The sequence below is a fragment of the Chelon labrosus genome (assembly GCF_963514085.1).
Source record: "Chelon labrosus genome assembly, chromosome: 7".
In the NCBI taxonomy this organism is placed as follows: domain Eukaryota; kingdom Metazoa; phylum Chordata; class Actinopteri; order Mugiliformes; family Mugilidae; genus Chelon; species Chelon labrosus.
The window spans coordinates 19,984,766-20,006,322 of NC_140343.1; the positions used below are offsets into that span (position 1 = coordinate 19,984,766).

The following is a 21,557-nucleotide window of genomic DNA, read 5'->3' on the forward strand; positions in this document are numbered from 1 at the left end:
AATACTGAGGTGAGTTTAAAGTTTTCATCTAATGTATACACTACGATGTACTGTATTATTGTCCATCATCAACCTTTTTAATGTAATAATTTCATGTATAGGTTTGGATGTTTTAGCGCTGAAGTTAGTGATTGATCTAAACATGTCCTTGTAATAAAATGAATCTTAATTACCTATGTATTAACTCACATTTGTGATTTTTCTGTTACTTTCAGGACAGGTTGTGATGGCAGTGTCACAGGGGCCATTCCTGGCTGCTGTGCTGCTGCTTGTGTCCTCTGGTCTCAGCTGCTCCTCGTCCTCAGCCGCCTGTCCGCAGTCCTGCACCTGTCAGAGAGCTTCCGTGTTGAACTGTTCCTCATCCGGATTTTCCTCTGTGCCGCAGCACATCCAAGACTCTGTCACCGAGTTAGACTTGTCTCACAACCTCCTCGATTCTGTAACGCTCCACCGGCCGTATGGCAGCCTCAGGAGTATATGGCTGGGAAACAACAGCATCACACACCTGTCTCTGTGCATCGAGAGAAAGTTTGAAGGTCACAATCTAAGAGAGGGACCTCGCTTAGGCCCTCGGAGCAGACGAAGATGTGTATCCTGGGCCCCTAACCTGCAGCTGTTATCTGCTGAAAGGAATCAGCTAACGCACCTTCCAGAGGGTGAGTCATAGTGATATGGTCACACGCCCATAAAGAAAACACAGTCACTGCACATGAATAAACATTACTTCCATTCAACACAAAAAAATTATTCAATTCGAAAACGTGAATGCATCCATTCGTTCACATAGTAGTGTGTACACTCGGAGTAGTTGGCTGCCACTTGTATGTGCCCCTGGGGTGCAGTTTGGGGGTTAGGAGCTTACGGAAGGCACCTCAGCCATGGACATAGTGGGATGCCAAAGTTTCTTCTTTCACCACTACTCCACAGCTCCCCCACTCAATGTTCATGTTTAATTTAAACATGTTTATCTATGAGTTTGATCAAATTTGCCCTTATCCATCAGTCGCGGAGGAGCACTGACAGAAGTAAAAGTAGTATCAGTATTTGTAAAACAGGAGGACTTGTACATAACAGTCAGAATGTCTGTGTCTCCATTGTGCCTCTAAAACAGATCTGACTCATCAGAGAATGGACATGGGCCTTCTGAAGGTGTCATGTGGTGTCTTACAACACAATGTTGTTAGTGGGGGCCTTTGGTTCCTATGGATTGAGGGGAGGGGCCTCTGTGGATCATCCCACAGACACTTGATCAATTTAGGATCGAGTGAATTTGGAGGCTTGCTTAACACCTTGTGCTGTTTTTCATGTTTTTTGAGTTGTTCTTAAAGAGTTTTTGTGTGTGTGTCTGTGTCAGGCTGTGTCACTGCTATGGGGTGGGGGTGACTGGTCTGGTCAGAGTGGGTGGTACATGTCTAAGTAACACCCACACGAATGCCAAGTCCAAAAGTTTCTCAGCAGAACACTGGATTGTCACAAGATGGTCAATGTTATTTACTTTTCCTGTCTGGTTTTAATGTTATGGCTGATCTGTGTATATATACAATTCAATCTATGTATGAAGTGAAGTAAAATTCACGAAAAGTACTTCTAAACTGTACTGTGTTAATGTAGAAGTTACATTCCATTGCTGTCGTCTATACACATGTACTGTATAAGACGTTGCAGGATCAAATAACCCCAAAGACATGAGACGATCAATACAGTTGTAATATGACTAGGAACTCAAACAGGACCCTTGAATTGTGTTCTTACAGACCACACCCAGTATGTTCAAAGGTTAAATAGTTACATGACATATTTGTCCTGTGGATGTGTGTCCATGACATATGTATGTGTACTGTACATGTAAATTGGCATTGGGGTTGAAGCATCAGTGCTAAAATTATTGACTGGGGTTTCATATTTTCACTAAGAAAAAAATTATATTGAATTACTTGAGTATCAGAATTTTTATGGGGGCCCTCCCATCCCATTTATTATCTTATGACCTGCTAATCACAAGAATCACAACGCAGGAGTCTGGACGCTGTGATGAAACTATTCCCTCATATAAATTACTCATCAGTGCTTCTTTGATTAAGGGTCCCACTCTGATAGTGAAGTTGGGGCACAGATGACACCCTTCTTTAATTGCCCTCTGGAATGTCATTGGGAAATGTCCATGAGTCACACTGAAAAGATAGGTCCACCTCACCGTTAATTGGAGGTCTAATTCATAGTCCATCGAGGAATAAGCATATGAATTATTACTATGATTACTGTTTCCGTTCTTTAGTTGTATTCTGTCACCGAAACAAACCCTCCACTGACATCCTTTATCTCCAGTACTTTGCCCCATGCAGAAATGATTACACCTCCTCAGATAACAACACTGTACAGCCTGTAGTCAGTCACAGTTTTTATTGACATTCCAGTGGCTCCAATAAAGTTGTAAACATGTAACTTTTACATTTTCTCCTGCATCGGGATGTGTTTCAGTACTCCTTCTGCTTGGCTGAACATGTGTGACTCAAAGAACGGCATTCACCATGGTTCTTTTAAAGGCATGCAGGGACAGCCCATTTCCTAAGCAAGAGCTGTGTTGACGGTCATAGACTCGGCCCTGTTTGGTATTCAGATCACAGTACGTTCAGTGCCTCTCTAATGAAGCAGAGAACCACAGTGTCTTACTTCAGTCTCCGGGAGATTATCTCAGGCTACTGAAAAGGAGGAGACAGCAGAAAAATCTTTGCATCTAATTAGTCATATTGTAAGAGTGTTTGCTTTGAAAATAAGACAACATAGACTCATATTCCCAGGATGAGCTGCACATTTAATCAGAACTGAAAATACCTTAGACCTGCAAACAAATTGACATCCTAGCTAAAAATAAGCAGTGGCAAATCACAGTGAACAATATAGAGCAGAGACATTGCCTGACCTGTTATTATTCCTGAAAACTTGCAATGTTTCAACACATTCATTGCTCGTCTGAAGGAGCCAACCTGTCATGGTTATTGCTGAGTTCTAATTACAGCTCCTATTTTCTGTCATCCAGGGCTGGAGAGTATGGATTCCTTACGGGTTCTGCAGCTCTCCTTTAACAGGATCTCAACTCTGCAACCAGGAGAGCTTAGACACCTTCAGCAGCTAAAAGAACTAAACCTACAACACAACCTCATCACAAGTCTCCATCCACAAATGTTCCAGGATTTAATCCGGCTCAGGGTAATTTTTTGCAGTTTGGTGTCGTTCTTTTTATTATTTTAGCAACAATCTATACAGTATGTCTGAACTGGATGTTAATATTGTATTTCACTCAAAGGTCCTTGATCTGAGCTTCAACATGTTGACAAGCATCCATCCTTTGATGTACCTCAATCTGCGTAACATTGGAGCGGACGTCATGCTGACTGGAAACAGGTGGCAGTGTGACTGCAGCATGCGCAGTCTAAGAAGGCGGATGGTCTATGACAGTAGCCTAGGCCTGCAGGCCTGGAAGATGGCGTGTGTTTCACCTGCCACTCTCTCAGGCAGGGAACTAATTCAGCTGGAGGAGGACGACCTAAACTGCTTCAGTACTGACAATGGCCCAGACCTCCACCAAGATGTGACGATCTATAGCGGCTCTGAGATACTGCTGACTTGCTCTAAACAAGGTAACAAATTCCAAATTATGTAAGAGAGCTTCATATATACTTGTAGGTTTGTCCAACTGCATACAACTGTTGTCTTTTTTTGTAGACTCAGTGTGGTGGACGTCCGATGGTCAAGCATCTGTGAACCCTACTCAGGCTGGTCTGTTCATCAGTGACATCGCAGAGAAAGACACAGGACTGTATGTGTGTATGTCTGAAGAGCAACAAGCTGTGTCTGTTTATAATCTCCAAATCAGTAAAATAGGAGGTGCAAGAAGAAGGCCTAGAAGTGTACCCAGAGCCAGTCAACAAATAATCCCACAAGGTACTCTAAGCAAATTGGGTGAAGAGAGAAATCTGCGAGCTGCACAGTGTGACTTGGTGCTGGCAGTGTGTCTGTCTGTTTTCATCACATTTCTCGTAGCCTTTATCCTTGGCGTCTTAGCCAGACCCTGCATTGATGTTCTTTGGAGAAGGGCCACCAAGAAGAAAAGCTCTTCTGCAACTAACAGTGTTTCATCTGACGAGCAAAGACAATATGACAATGAGGCTTACTTCGATAGTGAAGAACCAGGTGAGTTAGGAGCTCACAGAGAAAGGAGAGTCACATTTACCGCTGTGGACTTTGAAGAAGACAACAATGTGGACTATTATGATACTGTAGCCAGTGGCGGTCAGCAAAGCATTGACAATCATTCAGGGATTGAAATTGAAACGGCTGAGAAGAATAAGCATACTGCTGGAGATTCCGGAAGTGAAAAGTATGAGTATGACCACATCCCAGATCCTGCTGAGCTGGAGGAGAGGAGAAGCCTGTCATCAAGCTCAGATTCCTCAGTATCTGAAAATACATTCGAAGTGGGTCAAATGACCCAGAGAGGCCATAAAACGCCCCAGTCTCCTATGCTGGTGGAGGACTCCATTCAGCAGACAGCTGACGTCTCTAAACCTAGAAAGGTTGGAGTGCCCCAAATTACAATAGACAGCAATAGCGATAGCAATAGTGAGAGCAATAGCAGAAACCCCACAGACCCAGATCTTAAGCAGGAGAATGAAGAACTATTTGAATTTAGTGATTCTGTTCAAAGCCCTTCTGCCAGGTCCAGCAGTGTCTTCGGGTCTTTTAATCTTCCAAAACGTACTGTGGCACCCACTTCAGATAAACAGAGGGATGATACATCCAGCTCCAGCTCCAGCTCCAGCTCATATATTAGTGACGATGAGCCTACAAAATACATTGTGAACCCTTACCAGGATACTAAACAGGAGGCCAGCTTTGAACAGCAAAACCAGAATGTAGATCCAAGAAGGCCTTGGCCAAACAGGAGAGCAAATCACTCCTCTTCCTCTGATTCCAGTGACAGTGATGAAGAGCTAGTGCTGCCCACAACCAAACAAGAAACTCAGCCCAGAGTGACAGCAGATAGGGATATCGGAGAGAAAATTAAACCCATGCCACGAACCAAGTGGCGCAGTGTCAATTTGGGTGTAGACGATCATAGTAAGAGTCTGGATACTCCAGTGCCTTCTCCACGAAAAATATATTCATCCTCATCCAGTGAGAGTGAAGCAGAAATCACAGACATCAAAGTGGAACACAGTAAAGGCAGAGTTGGCCAAATCAAGAAGCATTCGGATATCAATGCTCCATTACCAGATTCCAGTTCATCTTCTAGTGATGAGACTATGAAACATAAACACAAGCAAGGGGATGTACACTTGTCAAGTCCACCGACTGTAGTACCTCGCACAGTAAGTCGTAACCCAGAAACACAGTGGCCTACCATGGATCTTGAGCATACTACAAGCATCAAGAGGAGTCAGGATATCAAAGCACCATCATCAGCCTCTGATTCATCTTCTAGTAGTGACAGCGAGGATGACACAACAATAAACATAAAGAAGCAGGGACAAGGGGATGTCCATTTGTCAAGGCCTACAGTTAAAGTGTCCCAAACAGTAAGTCATGGTCCAGGAACACAATGGCCTGCCGTGGATCTTCAGCATATTCCTCACATCAAGAGGCGTCTAGATGTCAAGATACGATCACAAGCTTCTGACTCATCTTCTAGTAGAGACAGTGAGGACAAAACCATAAGATATGTGAAGACACAAGAACACATGTCAAGGCTTCCTGTTAAAGTATCTCCAACCACAAGTCGTAACCCAGAAACACAGTGGCCTACCATGGATCTTGAGCATACTACAAGCATCAAGAGGAGACAGGATATCAAAGCACCATCATCAGCCTCTGATTCATCTTCTAGTAGTGACAGCGAAGATGAAACAACAATGCACATAAAGACACAGGGACAAGGGGATGTCCATTTGTCAAGGCTTCCAGTTAAAGTGTCCCAAACAGTAAGTTACGGACCAGGAACACAATGGCCTGCCGTGGATCTTCAGCATATTCCTCACATCAAGAGGCGTCTAGATGTCAAGATACGATCACAAGCTTCTGACTCATCTTCTAGTAGAGACAGTGAGGACAAAACCATAAGATATGTGAAGACACAAGAACACATGTCAAGGCTTCCTGTTAAGGTATCTCCAACCACAAGTCGTAACCCAGAAACACGGTGGCCTACCATGGATCTTGAGCATACTACAAGCATCAAGAGGAGTCAGGATATCAAAGCACCATCATCAGCCTCTGATTCATCTTCTAGTAGTGACAGCGAGGATGAAGCAACAATGCACATAAAGACACAGGGACAAGGGGATGTCCATTTGTCAAGGCTTCCAGTTAAAGTGTCCCAAACAGTAAGTCATGGTCCAGGAACACAATGGCCTGCCGTGGATCTTCAGCATATTCCTCACATCAAGAGGCGTCTAGATGTAAAGATACGATCACAAGCTTCTGACTCATCTTCTAGTAGAGACAGTGAGGACAAAACCATAAGATATGTGAAGACACAAGAACACATGTCAAGGCTTCCTGTTAAGGTATCTCCAACCACAAGTCTTAACCCAGAAACACGGTGGCCTACCATGGATCTTGAGCATACTACAAGCATCAAGAGGAGTCAGGATATCAAAGCACCATCATCAGCCTCTGATTCATCTTCTAGTAGTGACAGCGAGGATGAAGCAACAATGCACATAAAGACACAGGGACAAGGGGATGTCCATTTGTCAAGGCTTCCAGTTAAAGTGTCCCAAACAGTAAGTCATGGTCCAGGAACACAATGGCCTGCCGTGGATCTTCAGCATATTCCTCACATCAAGAGGCGTCTAGATGTCAAGATACGATCACAAGCTTCTGACTCATCTTCTAGTAGAGACAGTGAGGACAAATCCATAAGATATGTGAAGACACAAGAACACATGTCAAGGCTTCCTGTTAAGGTATCTCCAACCACAAGTCGTAACCCAGAAACACAGTGGCCTACCATGGATCTTGAGCATACTACAAGCATCAAGAGGACACAGGATATCAAAGCACCATCATCAGCCTCTGATTCATCTTCTAGTAGTGACAGCGAAGATGAAACAACAATGCACATAAAGACACAGGGACAAGGGGATGTCCATTTGTCAAGGCTTCCAGTTAAAGTGTCCCAAACAGTAAGTTACGGACCAGGAACACAATGGCCTGCCGTGGATCTTCAGCATATTCCTCACATCAAGAGGCGTCTAGATGTCAAGATACGATCACAAGCTTCTGACTCATCTTCTAGTAGAGACAGTGAGGACAAAACCATAAGATATTTGAAGACACAAGAACACATGTCAAGGCTTCCTGTTAAGGTATCTCCAACCACAAGTCGTAACCCAGAAACACAGTGGCCTACCATGGATCTTGAGCATACTACAAGCATCAAGAGGAGTCAGGATATCAAATCACCATCATCAGCCTCTGATTCATCTTCTAGTAGTGACAGCGAGGATGATAAAACAATGCACACAAAGACACAGGGACAGGTCGATGTCCATTTGTCAAGGCTCCCAGTTGAAGTGCCCCAAACAGTAAGTCATGGTCCAGGAACACAATGGCCTGCCGTGGATCTTCAGCGTATTCCTCACATCAAGAGGCGTCTAGATATCAAGATCCGATCACAAGCTTCTGACTCATCTTCTAGTAGAGACAGTGAGGACAAAACCATAAGATATGTGAAGACACAAGAACACATGTCAAGGCTTCCTGTTAAGGTATCTCCAACCACAAGTCGTAACCCAGAAACACAGTGGCCTACCATGGATCTTGAGCATACTACAAGCATCAAGAGGAGACAGGATATCAAAGCACCATCATCAGCCTCTGATTCATCTTCTAGTAGTGACAGCGAAGATGAAACAACAATGCACATAAAGACACAGGGACAAGGGGATGTCCATTTGTCAAGGCTTCCAGTTAAAGTGTCCCAAACAGTAAGCCATGGCCCAGGAACAAAATGGCCTGCTGTGGATCTTCAGCATATTCCTCACATCAAGAGGCGTCTAGATGTCAAGGTACGATCACAAGCTTCTGACTCATCTTCTAGTAGTGACAGTGAGGACGAAACCAAAAGATATGTGAAGACACAAGAACATGTGTCAAAGCCTCCTGTTAAAGTATCTCCAACCACAAGTCGTAACCCAGAAACACAGTGGCCTACCATGGATCTTGAGCATACTACAAGCATCAAGAGGAGTAAGGATATCAAAGCACCATCATCAGCCTCTGATTCATCTTCTAGTAGTGACAGCGAGGATGAAGCAACAATGCATATAAAGACACAGGGACAAGGCGATGTCCATTTGTCAAGGCCTCCAGTTAAATTGTCCCAAACAGTAAGTCATGGCCCAGGAACACAATTGTCTGCCGTGGATCTTCAGCATATTCCTCACATCAAGAGGCGTCTAGATGTCAAGGTACGATCACAAGCTTCTGACTCATCTTCTAGTAGTGACAGTGAGGACGAAACCAAAAGATATGTGAAGACACAAGAACACGTGTCAAGGCTTCCTGTTAAAGTATCTCCAACCACAAGTCGTAACCCAGAAACACAGTGGCCTACCATGGATCTTGAGCATACTACAAGCATCAAGAGGAGTCAGGATATCAAAGCACCAACATCAGCCTCTGATTCATCTTCTAGTAGTGACAGCGAGGATGAAGCAACAATGCGTGTAAAGACACAGGGACAAGGTGATGTCCATTTGTCAAGGCCTCCAGTTAAAGTGTCCCCAACAGTAAGTCATCGCCCAAGAACACAATTGTCTGCCGTTGATCTTCAGAATATTCCTCACATCAAGAGGCGTCTAGATGTCAAGGTACGATCACAAGCTTCTGACTCATCTTCTAGTAGTGACAGTGAGGACGAAACCAAAAGATATGTGAAGACACAAGAACACGTGTCAAAGCCTCCTGTTAAAGTATCTCCAACCACAAGTCGTAACCCAGAGACACAGTGGCCTACCATGGATCTTGAGCATACTACAAGCATCAAGAGGAGTCAGGATATCAAAGCACCATCATCAGCCTCTGATTCATCTTCTAGTAGTGACAGCGAGGATGAAGCAACAATGCATATAAAGACACAGGGACAAGGCGATGTCCATTTGTCAAGGCCTCCAGTTAAAGTGTCCCAAACAGCAAGTCATGGCCCAGGAACACAATTGTCTGTCGTGGATCTTCAGCATACTCCTCACATCAAGAGGCGTCTAGATGTCAAGATACGATCACAGGCTTCTGACTCATCTTCTAGTAGTGACAGTGAGGACGAAACCAAAAGATATGTGAAGACACAAGAACACGTGTCAAGGCTTCCTGTTAAAGTATCTCCAACCACAAGTCGTAACCCAAAAACACAGTGGCCTACCATGGATCTTGAGCATACTACAAGCATCAAGAGGAGTCAGGATATCAAAGCACCATCATCAGCCTCTGATTCATCTTCTAGTAGTGACAGCGAGGATGAAGCAACAATGCGTGTAAAGACACAGGGACAAGGTGATGTCCATTTGTCCAGGCCTCCAGTTAAAGTGTCCCAAACAGTAAGTCATGGCCCAAGAACACAATTGTCTGCCGTTGATCTTCAGCATATTCCTCACATCAAGAGGCGTCTGGATGTCAAGGTACGATCACAAGCTTCCGACTCATCTTCTAGTAGTGACAGTGAGGACAAAACCATAAGATATGTGAAGACACAAGAACACATGTCAAGGCTTCCTGTTAAAGTATCTCCAACCACAAGTCTTAACCCAGAAACACAGTGGCCTACCATGGATCTTGAGCATACTACAAGCATCAAGAGGAGTCAGGATATCAAAGCACCATCATCAGCCTCTGATTCATCTTCTAGTAGTGACAGCGAGGATGAAGCAACAATGCGTATAAAGACACAGGGACAAGGGGATGTCCATTTGTCAAGGCCTCCAGTTAAAGTGTCCCAAACAGTAAGTCACGGCCCAGGAAAAAAAGTTCACAGAATCAGTCCCTCTTCCTCATCAAGCAGTTCAGATGAGCAAGAGGACAATATAGAAGTTTTACGTAACCCCCCATTAACAGTTGAACCACATGCAGATGTAGGATGGCCTGCAGTGAACCTCAGCAGTGTCCTCCATGTCGAAAGACGTCTGGATGTAAAGGCACCTTTACCTGAGTCATCCTCGAGCAGTGATGAAAGTGAACGTGGGACAACATTGGATAAGAGAAACCCTGATATACAACACATCAACAGACGCCTCGATAACAAAGCGCCGTCATGGCAACCAGATCTTGGCAGAGCTTCTTTAGGCTCTCGACAGTCTGAATCAAACTCTTCCACAAGTGACAGTGAGGATGAAAATGAAGACCACAAAGATAAAATAGGAATGGGATCGCCTGTCATGTCAAAGGCCTCAGTAAAAAAATTCATACAGTCTCCAAATGTCCCAGTGATCAACATTCCTCACAGTCCAAAAACAGAGCAGAACATCAAATTAGAAAAATATACAGTTCTGTCAGATGACTTGAAAAATAAACCAAAAACTGACAACATCCATGAAGAGATAAATCCAGAGCTGCAGTCACGCTGGGCCACAATGAATCTTGGTATTTCCCGCTTCAGAAAGCGTCTTGACATTTCTTCACACACACACGAGGCACCTGATGGGCCCTCATCACCTCCACCCAAGTCTCCCATCAGTGAAAGTCCAACTGGGAGTAAAAGCAGCACAACGAGACTAAAGAGTAGGGGTGTAGGAGTAGACTACAGCCTCCCCAGGTATAACACGGTCAGTGAAAAGGCTCCTGATTCACCGTCCGATTCCTCCTCCAGCAGCAACAGTGAGGATGAGATAGACCACCGAGTTCCTGACCTAAGTCTTGGTGTCCCTCGTCTTAAAAGGCGTCTCGATATCAAGGCACCGACACCAGAACCAAATAATTACCCATCTTCCTGCAGCAACAGTGACAATGATGTGACAGAACACACTACAACAAAAAGCAGACATGCAGCACACATGTCAAGAATCACAGATTATGACTCTCCAATCACCTACAAGCGTTTAATCATTAAAGCTTCATCAACCCCTGAGAGTTATGTCTCCCCCAGCAGCAGGATTGTTGCTCAAGAACACGAGGGAGAACAAAGTGCATCTCTTTCCTCAAAGAGAGTTCACAGTATGGGCCTCGTCGATAAAATAAAGAGAAAGATTGGACAGGACACTGTGGACCTACCACCCGAGATAAAGTGGACCGGTCATCTATCTGACCCTTCTGTCTCCACTCCAAGAAGTTTTAATGCAGCCCAATCATCTCAACTGCCTAAGCATACTGCTTTGCTACTTCCCAAACCTTACTCCTCCAACTCTGCCAGCAGTAAAAGTGATGTTAAAATAAAGCAAGACAGCAGGACATCAGATATGGCAGTACTGCATGGTAAATACTCATCTCTCAATGCTAGTAGAGGTGTTTCCCTTGACAACTCACCTGGCAGTACATACAAGATTTCACAGCTTGTATCTGAGGACAGAAAGGAAAGGAAAGGTCTCGGTGCCATAAAAGCCATGTCAACAAAGAGACAACAGTGGGATACTGAAGATTTACATGCGAGTGCATCTCCTTCATTTGATCACCGTGGTCTACAAGATGACAAAGATTTTCATTATCACAGATCTGAGCCAAATATCACACCAATGTCCAAACTGCCATCAGCACAATTACGTATTTCCTCAGCTTCAGTAGAAAAGAGAGGAGCTACAGATTTTTTGTACGGTATTCCCAGCTACAGGAGGCATGACGTTAGAAATATTGAACCGCATCAGGCGGCCCCACCTCCTATTCCAGTGACACCTCTACCAGATGAGGAGGTGGGGTTCACATGGCGATCTCTTCAGAGCAGTAAAAAGCAAGAGTGGGAAGACAACAAATCCTTTCAGCAGCAAAGCAGACACACCAAAGAATCTGATCCTTCTTCCCTTACAGCAGAAAACCTAACTCTGTACTTTGACTCTTCAAACGTGATCACTGACGTTTAAATGTCTCTTCATCCCATATACGTTCAAACAAGCAAATTATTAGCCTTATTCTGTGATCTTAAACGGGGCAATGAAAAATTTTAATGTTGTGCGTTATGTACTTTTTTCCAAGTATTACACATGAAATCAAATGAAGACACCATTTATTTTTCATTATCTTCTTTCTGTAAATCACTTTTCTAAAGGTGTCTTCTTGTTAACAATTTTAATGAGTATCCTTAAAAGTTAAAAGTTATTAAGACTAATTTAAAGACTTTAATAAAGCTGTGTTTTAATATAATGCCAATAAGAACAAAGGGAATTATGTCTTTAGGACAAACTATTAACCAAAGAGCCCAAATATAAGCCAGTAAGTTAATAAACCTTTTTATTTATGTATATAGACATAGGTTATAGTGAAAACAGACATATAGACACTTAACATAGTTTACATACATATATACAATTGGGACAAGGCTGTTCATCCTCCTGCATTATCATGGGAGAATACTAGAACACTGATCTACACAGTTTTTGGTAAGCAATCCAACAACTAATTCAATCTTATGCTGATGGTTGATGCATTGTAATGACAACAGATGTAGTTTTCACCTGCAGTAGATGTCACTGAAGGCTGATGTGTATCATCTTCTTAACAAATTTGTGTGTATTTTGACAGTATGGTGCAAAAGTTGCAAAACAACTTACTCTATGCATTTGCAATAAATAAAATTCTATCCTGTGTACTGGCTGCAGCTTGCTTGAGCTTCACAGCATGTGTGCGGATGTGTAAGATGGGGGTAAATGCAGGAGGTAACTCCTGTTCCACCGTGAGGTTACAGGTGTGTTCCAGGTCTTAATAAACACAATCATGTTTTTTCATCTGAACCAAAATGTCATGATTGTGTATATCAAATTAAGCACAAAACACTTGCACAAATTCCTGTACAAAAAAAAAAAAAAAAAAAAAAAAAAAAAACACGTTTGAAAAATGTTTTCAAAAATTCTCATCCATTCACAAAAAGGCTCTGTTGGAGCATGCATGCAAATATTAAATCTTCTGACAATTCGGCATCACATCACAGCCAAAGACAAAAATTTATACATATGTTACGAGAACATTTTACTCGGCGAAAAGAACAGCATAGCATCATAACACAGTTCCAAACCATCAGTGTCCACTTTTCTGATTACATCCTACTGGTGGTACAATGCAATGCTTTGAGCAAACCTACCATACTACTCACACCTAAGGGACCTCGTCCTGAGAGGGCCACTGGTCTTCCACTGCAGTTATATTCACACTGTCAGTGTTGGGGGAGATGCTACTGGTAAGAGGAGACCTGAAACTATCAGTGGACGAAGGAAGACAAACAGATATCAAGACAAAATGGACACCAACTAGATCAATGTCAACTTATAACACAGCCCAAACAGTCTGAATTCATCCTGAAATAATCCCTGACCAGTCAGTGTGTGTCTGTGTGCATATGTGCGTGTGTGGCATGTATTCTCACATGTGTATATACATTTGGGTTTGTTGGTATGTGTGTGGGACACACAAAGTGACTTCAATGTTTTGAGGCACGATAATACTCTTACCTACACAACGTAGATACATAAACTGGCCATCAGACCAATAAATGCTGATCAGAGCACTAGTGGCTCACCGCTGTACTGTAATAAGAGTTAGTAAGCAGCAATGCTGATTTGTTTGGTGTTGTGAGGCCTGAAGCCTTTGCAGGGGTTTGCAAATGGTTAGCATTAGCTAGAGCAAAACAGCAGGAGGGTACAAAACCTGGAGGGAAAAGAAATAACTGGCACAAATCAACAGTAAACAGCACAGGCGTCAGAAACCTGCAATCAACCTTTTGACACAGTGTGCTTCATGAAATATTCCTATCAAACTCAAAATATGACAAACAATAGTTACTGCCATCTGTCCAGAGAAGTTCAAGTTCATTGCACAGATATATAATACTTAAATGTGCCCAGGTCAAAGTGACCCTGCTTAAGACTCAAACACAATGCATGAATGGTCACTTCTGTTGGTTTCTCTGTGCTGAAGACAAGGGTGAGGAGTGGTTCTCCCACACAATATCATTTTGCCTCCGTCATCCATATATGATACCATGTTATTCCTAACACAGACAGCAATATGACAGGTCACAGTGAGAGAGAGCAATGCCACTGGGGACCGCTGCAAGCTTGCCCACTATGCAACTTCGGCAGGGAACATAAGTCCTCAATGACAGCCCTCCGCCTCCGCACTCTGGGCAGCATGCACCCAAGCTGCACACCCAGAGCCCCCACCCTAGCCCACCCACAGCCCGAATCCCTCCTTTACAAGGAAGCACCCACTGTCACTGCTTTACCGTTATTGTATTGTTTACTTATTGGTTGTTGATTCTCAGAGTCATCGTGGTCACAGTTGTATTTTTTTTCCTCCATTTTCCACCAGCAGCTATGACATCTGCCTTTCCTTGTACCATTCCACAAACTCGTCCAACAAAACTGGCCCTGATAAAAAGGATGACACGGAGGTTAGAATAAACTGGAAAACTCAACCGAAGCCGGAAATGCCGTCATATTTATGAGTCAGTTTGTGTTCACACTCACAGGCACCGTCCTCATCATAGTTACTGAGGTCCAGGTTGATTGTCCTGCTGAACTCTAAAACATTGCACCATTGGTCTTTGTTGATGACTTTGTACTTGGATTGCTGAAAAATAACACATGGATCATTTAGCTTACCACACCACGAGCTTCAAAGTACAACCGCCGTATCCAAGCTCAAACCAAATTTCCAAATGCTTACCTCTAGAAACTGATTAAACACAGGAAACAGGGGCCACGTCTTTCCCAGAAGAAGCCCCAACATACACTTGGCTGTGTTCAAGTCCAAACTCCTCTGATCCTTTTCCTGTCCAATCACAAAACACAAGAATGCATGAAATCAATGGAAAGAAAAATCAACCTCTGTTTTAAATGCAGTTAAGTTCCACAAAACAGGGTGAATTACTGCGTGACCTACTTTTCCAGTTAATGTAAATATATATAAGTGAGTTGCATGCCTTAAATGATTGAACCTATTGAACCAAAGCTACAGTATGTAATTAGGCTAAACACTTGCTAAGTGCATTCCCTCTCCAAGTCAAGGTTAATCAATCAAGGTTAGTAACAGCAGGAGTACACCAGTATTAAGTATTTCAGTATGGTGTAACAGTTTCCAAAAAGATTTATTTTTTTCATTTAGTTGAAATAAATGAATGAGTGACTTCCTTGTAGAAAAGACTGCTTGACTCACCCGAGCAAAATCAAAGGCATATCTATAAATGAGCTTAAAACTGGTGCTGTCATTCAGGACAGATCTCAGGTAGTCGAGCGAGTTCCTCAGCCTCTCTGTGGAATCGCACCTGACAACGGCAGAAAAGTTCCTTAGACATGCTCTACACTTAACCGCAGGCTCCCCTGAGAATAATGCTTGAAAAAACATGATTCAAGACAGAGAAAACCCAGTGGGGCAATAACCGATGTTGAAAACAGTTTTAAACGTACTGCAGTGAGCCCATGCCTCTCAACCACTCCTGCAGAGTGAAATATCCCATACTCTGGGCATCCAGTTTCCAAGCGAGAACCAGCATCACCACCTGGGCACAAACCAAAACATAATAAAATACAATTTAGATGATAGTTGCCAAACAAAAAAAAAAATTGCAAATAATCATGCATTTCTTTAAATGCTTGTTTTTCAACAGCTATATACTGTGTTGTTAATGTGTACCATCTATCTGCTGTAATAGCCCCTGCAATAGCCTGTTAGCCTGGAGGCCAACAACATAGGCTACGCCAGGCTAATAGACAGTCGCAAAAGCCAGCTTGCTGTGACTGTCTTTCCAAATGTTGAATGCTTTTGACTGCCACCTGTTTGCTTCAGCAACTACTCCAAGTTATTGTTTTTTTCTGTTTTTATTTGTCTTAAAAGTAAAATGTGCAAACAGTGCTGCTACTGTTTAACGGCGTAACAAACCCGTCGTGGGTTTGTTACGCATTAATGCGCAATTTATAGTACCACGCCACATAGCTATGCGTAGCTACAGCATAGCTCCTCTTCAGAAATGTATCTACGCGTCTTGGCGACACGGATCGTAACGGTCGATCCGCATTTATTAACTTCAACATGAGCTGATCAGTTCCACTTGCCACTGTGTGAAGTGTAGAGTGAAACTCAACACCACTGGCCAGTCGCAGCCTAATGTTTTGGTGGCGTAATGACGTAACAATACAGACACACCTCCGGTACTGTAAATTAAGCTTTAGGGTCAGTCGAAGTTTGGTGCCTCAAGATAAACACTTGGTAGGAATAATTCTCCCTATCTGGTGCCAAAGGCCAAAGTAGGAGAAGGGGATGATGATGATGATGTCAAAAAAATAAGGCCAGTTAACCTCAAATGGTGAAAAAACATTTTTCAGTTAGCTAAAATAACTAAATATGAAAAAGTTAATCTGCTCACATTCTCTGGCTCCACTCCAATGTCCTCACAGAACTTCTCCATGCCCTCTGGGCCCACCACATCGTCACAGCCTGTTTGAGACAAAGCGTGAAGCCACATGTAGCATCAGTTTCACATGCCGAACTAAGCAGATTTATGAATTTGAAAAGAAATTTAAAACGTGACACAACTGCTCACCTGCATATTCATAAAACCACTCCAAGCATCTTTTACTAGAAAATGTCTCCTCCTCGCGGATTTGTGACGTTTCATGTTTTCTGAAAACGCTGCAGATGAAAACACAGTTTGAGTTTTTTGCTCAGCAAAATATTGAGTCAGAACTGTAAAAGCAGTTTATATGATTTTAAAAGGCTTTTCCTATTACTGGTTTCCTAATCGGAAAATATCGTCATAATGCACAAGTGCATACAGTGCTCATGTACAAATTAGAAACCACACTTATCTCATCTTTAACAAACTGATCACACACCTGTCCTGGCGACTTTTCTTTGCGGACATGTCATCTCCAGCAGAGGGTCTCCTCTTTTTCCTTGGAGGCATGGCTCTGGAGCAGCAAGCTGGGGAAGTTCAAGAGAAATTCAAAGGTTATGCAAGTGTTCTCAAGAACAGAATTAATGTATCAGTCTAATACAGAACAGAGCAGGTTATGCATGGCTCTATGGATAACGATAGTAGTGTTTCTACAACGAGCAGCCAAAAGATTAAAAAAAAAAAAAAAAAAACACTTGACTATTGCTTTGAGGTCCCCATTGTTGCTGAAACAGCTCTGACCAGCCAGGTCACTGACAAGGGACCTGTAGGGATGTCCGGAGGTACCCCTGAAGTTGATAGCAGTGGGTTGCGGCGCTAGATCGTCCCACGGATACAAAGTCAAATTGGGATCTGGAGCATGTGGAGACCGGGACAACAACATGGCTTCTTCCCGAGCAGTTTTTGTGTTGTGGTGGGAAACACTGTCCTGCTGCAGGGGGTTTCTGTCATAGGGGAGTGCTGTTGTCCTATGTGTGTCTGATAACAATGTTTAAGTGGGTGATGCATGTCAGAGTTAAATCTTCAATGTTACCAGCAGAACAAAGCACCGTAAAAAGAGAGGATTAACGTCATCCCCCTTTCCATTCAGTGGTTTTAATGTTGTGGCTGACTGTCATGTGTTGACTATTAAAATCACATCATTACCTGAGGGGTGGCTATCCTGTCCAACGTCTTCTGTGAGATTCTGTCAAGACAGATGCTTGTGAGCAGGACAACACTGCACAGAGCCCACTGACCCACATTTATACACTACAGTAGAATACATGGTGTTAGTATGTATTTACCAGCCTGTGCAAGGTGTGGTGGATCTTATGGATGCTGGCCAGTGTATTCAAGTGGGAATTGAGCTGAAAATCTATTTCCACAGAGAAACAACAACATCAAAAATGCAAACTAAAGCGATAATAAACAAAATACACATCCCTCTGCTCATAATGCTAATATAAGCACAAGGGTACAAGAAGGTGACAGTACGATAGCACCAACCAGACCCTTAAATCCAGAGTAATTTCGGTCTCTAAGCAATAAACACTACACGACGTATACATTAGTTTCTCGTGACTTCCAGTTCAAGGGTTTACGTTTCAGAGAAACGGCAGAAAACCTCTCACGAATGAGGGAGTGACTCTCTGCATTCCTCGAAAAGACATGGGAACTGGAAAATATCCGATCATGCATGTTACCTTGTCGCCAAATGCCTCCTGTGCATTCCCGTTCAGACGCTGTCAACGATCACCGGAGCTTTTCATTTATTTCTAGAGGCCAAACCCAGACAAACCAACACACTGCCGAGCAGATAGCACTAGCTGCATACCTAAAATAGCAGTGCAGACGCGCAACTTGCACAGAGTTTACAAAGTATCTAGAGAGTTGGGCGTATGGGCGTTGTAGTCCATTTCCTTTAACGGCGCCGTTGAAAGCTCGCCTCCGCTTGGGATACTAAACTACAATTCCCATGCCTGAGCAAAACAACTATTTCTTTCAGACCCATCTACCCCCCAACATTTACCCCAACTGATTCAATGCATTTTACATTGTTTAAAAAAATCCAACATTGCATGCCGAGTAGCGCAAAAGCATTGCGCAGACATTTTTGCAGCAGCTGGTGTAGGTGCCGCAAATCCCGACAGCGCTGCTCCAGCAGGCAATGAGAGATGTTTTACACAACTGCGTCACAATTTTCATTCTCTGTAACAGTCCGCAGCTGACCAGAAAATTGACCGATTTACAAAGGCAATGCGCTGATGCAAAGTTTGAGCCGTAAAGCGAAGTACATCATCAGTAATTATGAAAATGAAGACCAGAGCCCACCGATTACCATCGAAAGCCTTCTCGTTTTGAGTAATCTCGGCTTCATTTAAGCGAGCACTGCTAACGCAACACAAAAAACGAACTTCAGAATAGCTGCCGTGTCAAATATAACCTCCTACATGTCCAGAACTACTGAAATTACACTAGCAATCCTCCCTTTGTTGTCGCCCAACACAGCACTGGCAAATACAAAGAGACCAGCAAATAGCACGGAATTCATCAAACCCCACACCACCACGGGACAAGAGGAGATGCAGAAACACAACGCGTCTGTTTGCTTGTCTCCGACACAAGCCGTGGCATCCGCGAAAGGCCCTCATTTGATGCACAGAAGCCTCAATAACGTTACTACTTACTTGCCGCATCAGAGTGCATTTTTATGAAACATACAACTGTCTGTGGGAAGTCCGCAGACCGGCCAATAGGCGGGCCTTGTCAACGCAAACCACGCCCACAGACGATGATTGAAGCTCAGTTTATTTAGTCTCCGCCTTTGCTCGCTTGTGATTGGCTGACCGACGTGTCATGTCCCGAGAAGGCGGAACAGGAAGCAGACTCCTCCCATTCAGGGATGTGATTGGCCGGAGCACCCAAACAGGCCGCGCTACGAGCACGTCAATCACCGGGATTTCCTCGTGCAGGCCTAAACCCAGCCCACGACGAAATCTGATTGGTCGTTTTAGTTATAAGTTCAACAAAAATACCTGTTTGGGTCCGTTTAATATGAGCGAAGGCTGTCGTTTTGTAAGTGTGATTTACCCCCCACTTTGCGGTGGTGCGAGGACAGGCTACCGTAACTACACCTTCTCTGGCCTTTCTCCCAGCAGTTGGTAGAGGTAGGAAGAAGTTTAGCGACCATGTTCCCAAATTGTCAGGTGACCAGAAAGACCAGTTATCAAACAAAACAAGCGGATAAAAATGCACCTACGTCGTTTTCCCAGACTAGTACAGACCAGAACTGGAGCCCCACAGATTACTACAGGTGATAGTAAGTAAATGTTACCTTCAAGGTGCAGCAGGTTAAGCCGCCTGCTTGGCTGTCCACTGCACTGACTCCTACACTGAGTGCCTCCTGACTCCTAGCTATATCACAGTTTCTACTGTATCTGCTGGTGCCTGCAGAAGTAGAGTACTGTTTGCTCTTATTATGTCAATACTGGTCAGCAGTCGCTCACAGTGGGGGCATACAACTGCAAGAAATGTTGCACCTGAATTATCAGGTAGGATTAAAGCTCACATGCAATACATATCATGATTTGGTGGGTTAATGATGCAGTGTGGCTTAAAACTATATATTACATAGTTGCTCTGTACATGGATTATTATTTATTTTTTGAGCTTTGGAATATCGGTTAAAGAAGCAGCTTTGAGTTCAATCTCCTCTCTGTTCATGGCCGAGGTGTCTTGAGCAAGGATCTAAAACCTTTCAAATGGAAGCTGTGACCTAATAAAGAAAATCAGACACCCACTACTCCAGTTTTGCCTTCTTGGATGTGCACGCATAGTAAAAAAGATTTGTGGCGTTCAGGATTTTCCACATTTCTGCACAGAAAAAAAAAAAATGCACATCTTCACCTGATACCCAGGCGCATGGAGGAAGAAAAGAAAGTGTAGAAAGGTCAAGACTCCAGCAGCACTTGTGGTGTATGGAACAACTCCCCCACAGCTGATGACCCTGATGAAGGCCACAAGACAAAACACGTCCGTCTATGTTCCATGCACTAAAAAACGCTGCTGTAGTCTTGGCCTTTAAAACATTTCGGCATAAAAATTACTCAAAATATTCCAGATAGTCCCGAAAGTAGACGGAGAAAACCTAGTCAAACAAATGAGACGGAAATGTTATACCTGCGTATATGCTTATTCAGAAAAATGAGCCAATATTACATATCTGAGTTGCAAAGGTAAGTGGGTTGCAAAGGTTCATTTCACTTCATTCATTTCAAGGTGCTTTGTGTTTTTAAAGTCAGGGCTTTGTCACAGTCTGATCTTCACAACACATGTTTGTGGAAGTGTACGATGGCACGGACAAAGGCACTTTCTCAGGACCACAGAAAAAGATTTGTTGTTGATCATCCGGCTTGCTGCATCTGGGCCAGGACGGCTTGCCCTGATTGATAAACCAATAAGTTTTGAATATTACCAGCAAATTCTAAAAGGAAATCAGGACATCTGTCCATAAGCTGAATCTTAAGAGAAACTGTGTCGTGCAGTGAGACAATGATCCCAAGCACACAAGTTGTTCTAACAAAAGGAATGGTTAAAGAAGAACAAAATCAATGTTTTGGAGTGGCCAAGTCAAAGTCCTGAACTTAATCCAATGGAAATGTTTTGGAAGCAACCAGTTCATGTGAGGAAACCCACCGACATCTCAGAACTGAAGCGGTTCTGTACTGAGGAATGGAATAAAATACCCCTAAGGAAAAGGTAAGTAATATAAGTAAGTAATAAGTAATCTTGTTCAAAAGTCTCTGTCAGCACAAAACAGACAGAGGCCTTTATATCACTGCATTTTTATTAGCGGCAATAAACCATTATTTCATGGGATTACAATAACTGTGTAGTTGTGACCTAAATAACAAAAAGAGACCTTGGCCCTAGGCTCGCAGGAGCAAACTCCTAATGAAGTAACATATAATAATTCTCTGATACTTTCATC

At 43.2% G+C, this 21,557-nt stretch overlaps 2 protein-coding genes across 3 annotated transcripts; one reads left to right on the top strand and one right to left on the bottom strand.

The window, feature by feature from the left end:
* Positions 1-2,694: 2,694 nt before the first annotated feature.
* Positions 2,695-12,163, top strand: lrrc66 (leucine rich repeat containing 66). Its single transcript, XM_084547730.1, has one exon. It carries the CDS (start codon positions 3,828-3,830, stop codon positions 12,060-12,062), a length of 8,235 nt encoding a protein of 2,744 aa, XP_084403856.1. The 5' UTR covers positions 2,695-3,827; the 3' UTR covers positions 12,063-12,163.
* A 2,213-nt stretch (positions 12,164-14,376) lies between these two features.
* dcun1d4 (DCN1, defective in cullin neddylation 1, domain containing 4) lies at positions 14,377-20,143 on the bottom strand. 2 transcript variants are annotated; one of them, XM_084548013.1, is made up of 11 exons: positions 19,255-20,143; positions 17,872-17,942; positions 17,732-17,771; positions 17,025-17,112; positions 16,733-16,821; positions 16,556-16,626; positions 15,600-15,691; positions 15,349-15,457; positions 14,860-14,964; positions 14,661-14,763; positions 14,377-14,561 (listed from the first exon to the last, which is right to left on the bottom strand). In XM_084548013.1, the coding sequence occupies exons 1-11, from the start codon at positions 19,271-19,273 to the stop codon at positions 14,506-14,508; spliced, it is 843 nt and encodes a 280-aa protein (XP_084404139.1). In that variant the 5' UTR covers positions 19,274-20,143; the 3' UTR covers positions 14,377-14,505. The 2 variants fall into 2 exon arrangements, with proteins under 2 accessions (XP_084404139.1, XP_084404140.1); XM_084548014.1 differs by lacking the exon at positions 19,255-20,143 and adding an exon at positions 18,271-19,239.
* Positions 20,144-21,557: the final 1,414 nt, after the last annotated feature.

Excerpts from the sequence above, each read along its gene's own strand:
- lrrc66 (XM_084547730.1), top strand. The coding sequence starts at position 3,828 with ATGTCTGAAGAGCAACAAGCTGTGTCTGTTTATAATCTCCAAATCAGT.
- dcun1d4 (XM_084548013.1), bottom strand. Across the intron at positions 15,692-16,555 it reads TTGGAGTGGAGCCAGAGAAT|GTGGTGATGCTGGTTCTCGC; the intron begins GTGAGCAGATTA and ends GTTTGTGCCCAG. Across the intron at positions 14,764-14,859 it reads TGTTTAATCAGTTTCTAGAG|CAATCCAAGTACAAAGTCAT; the intron begins GTAAGCATTTGG and ends GTTATTTTTCAG.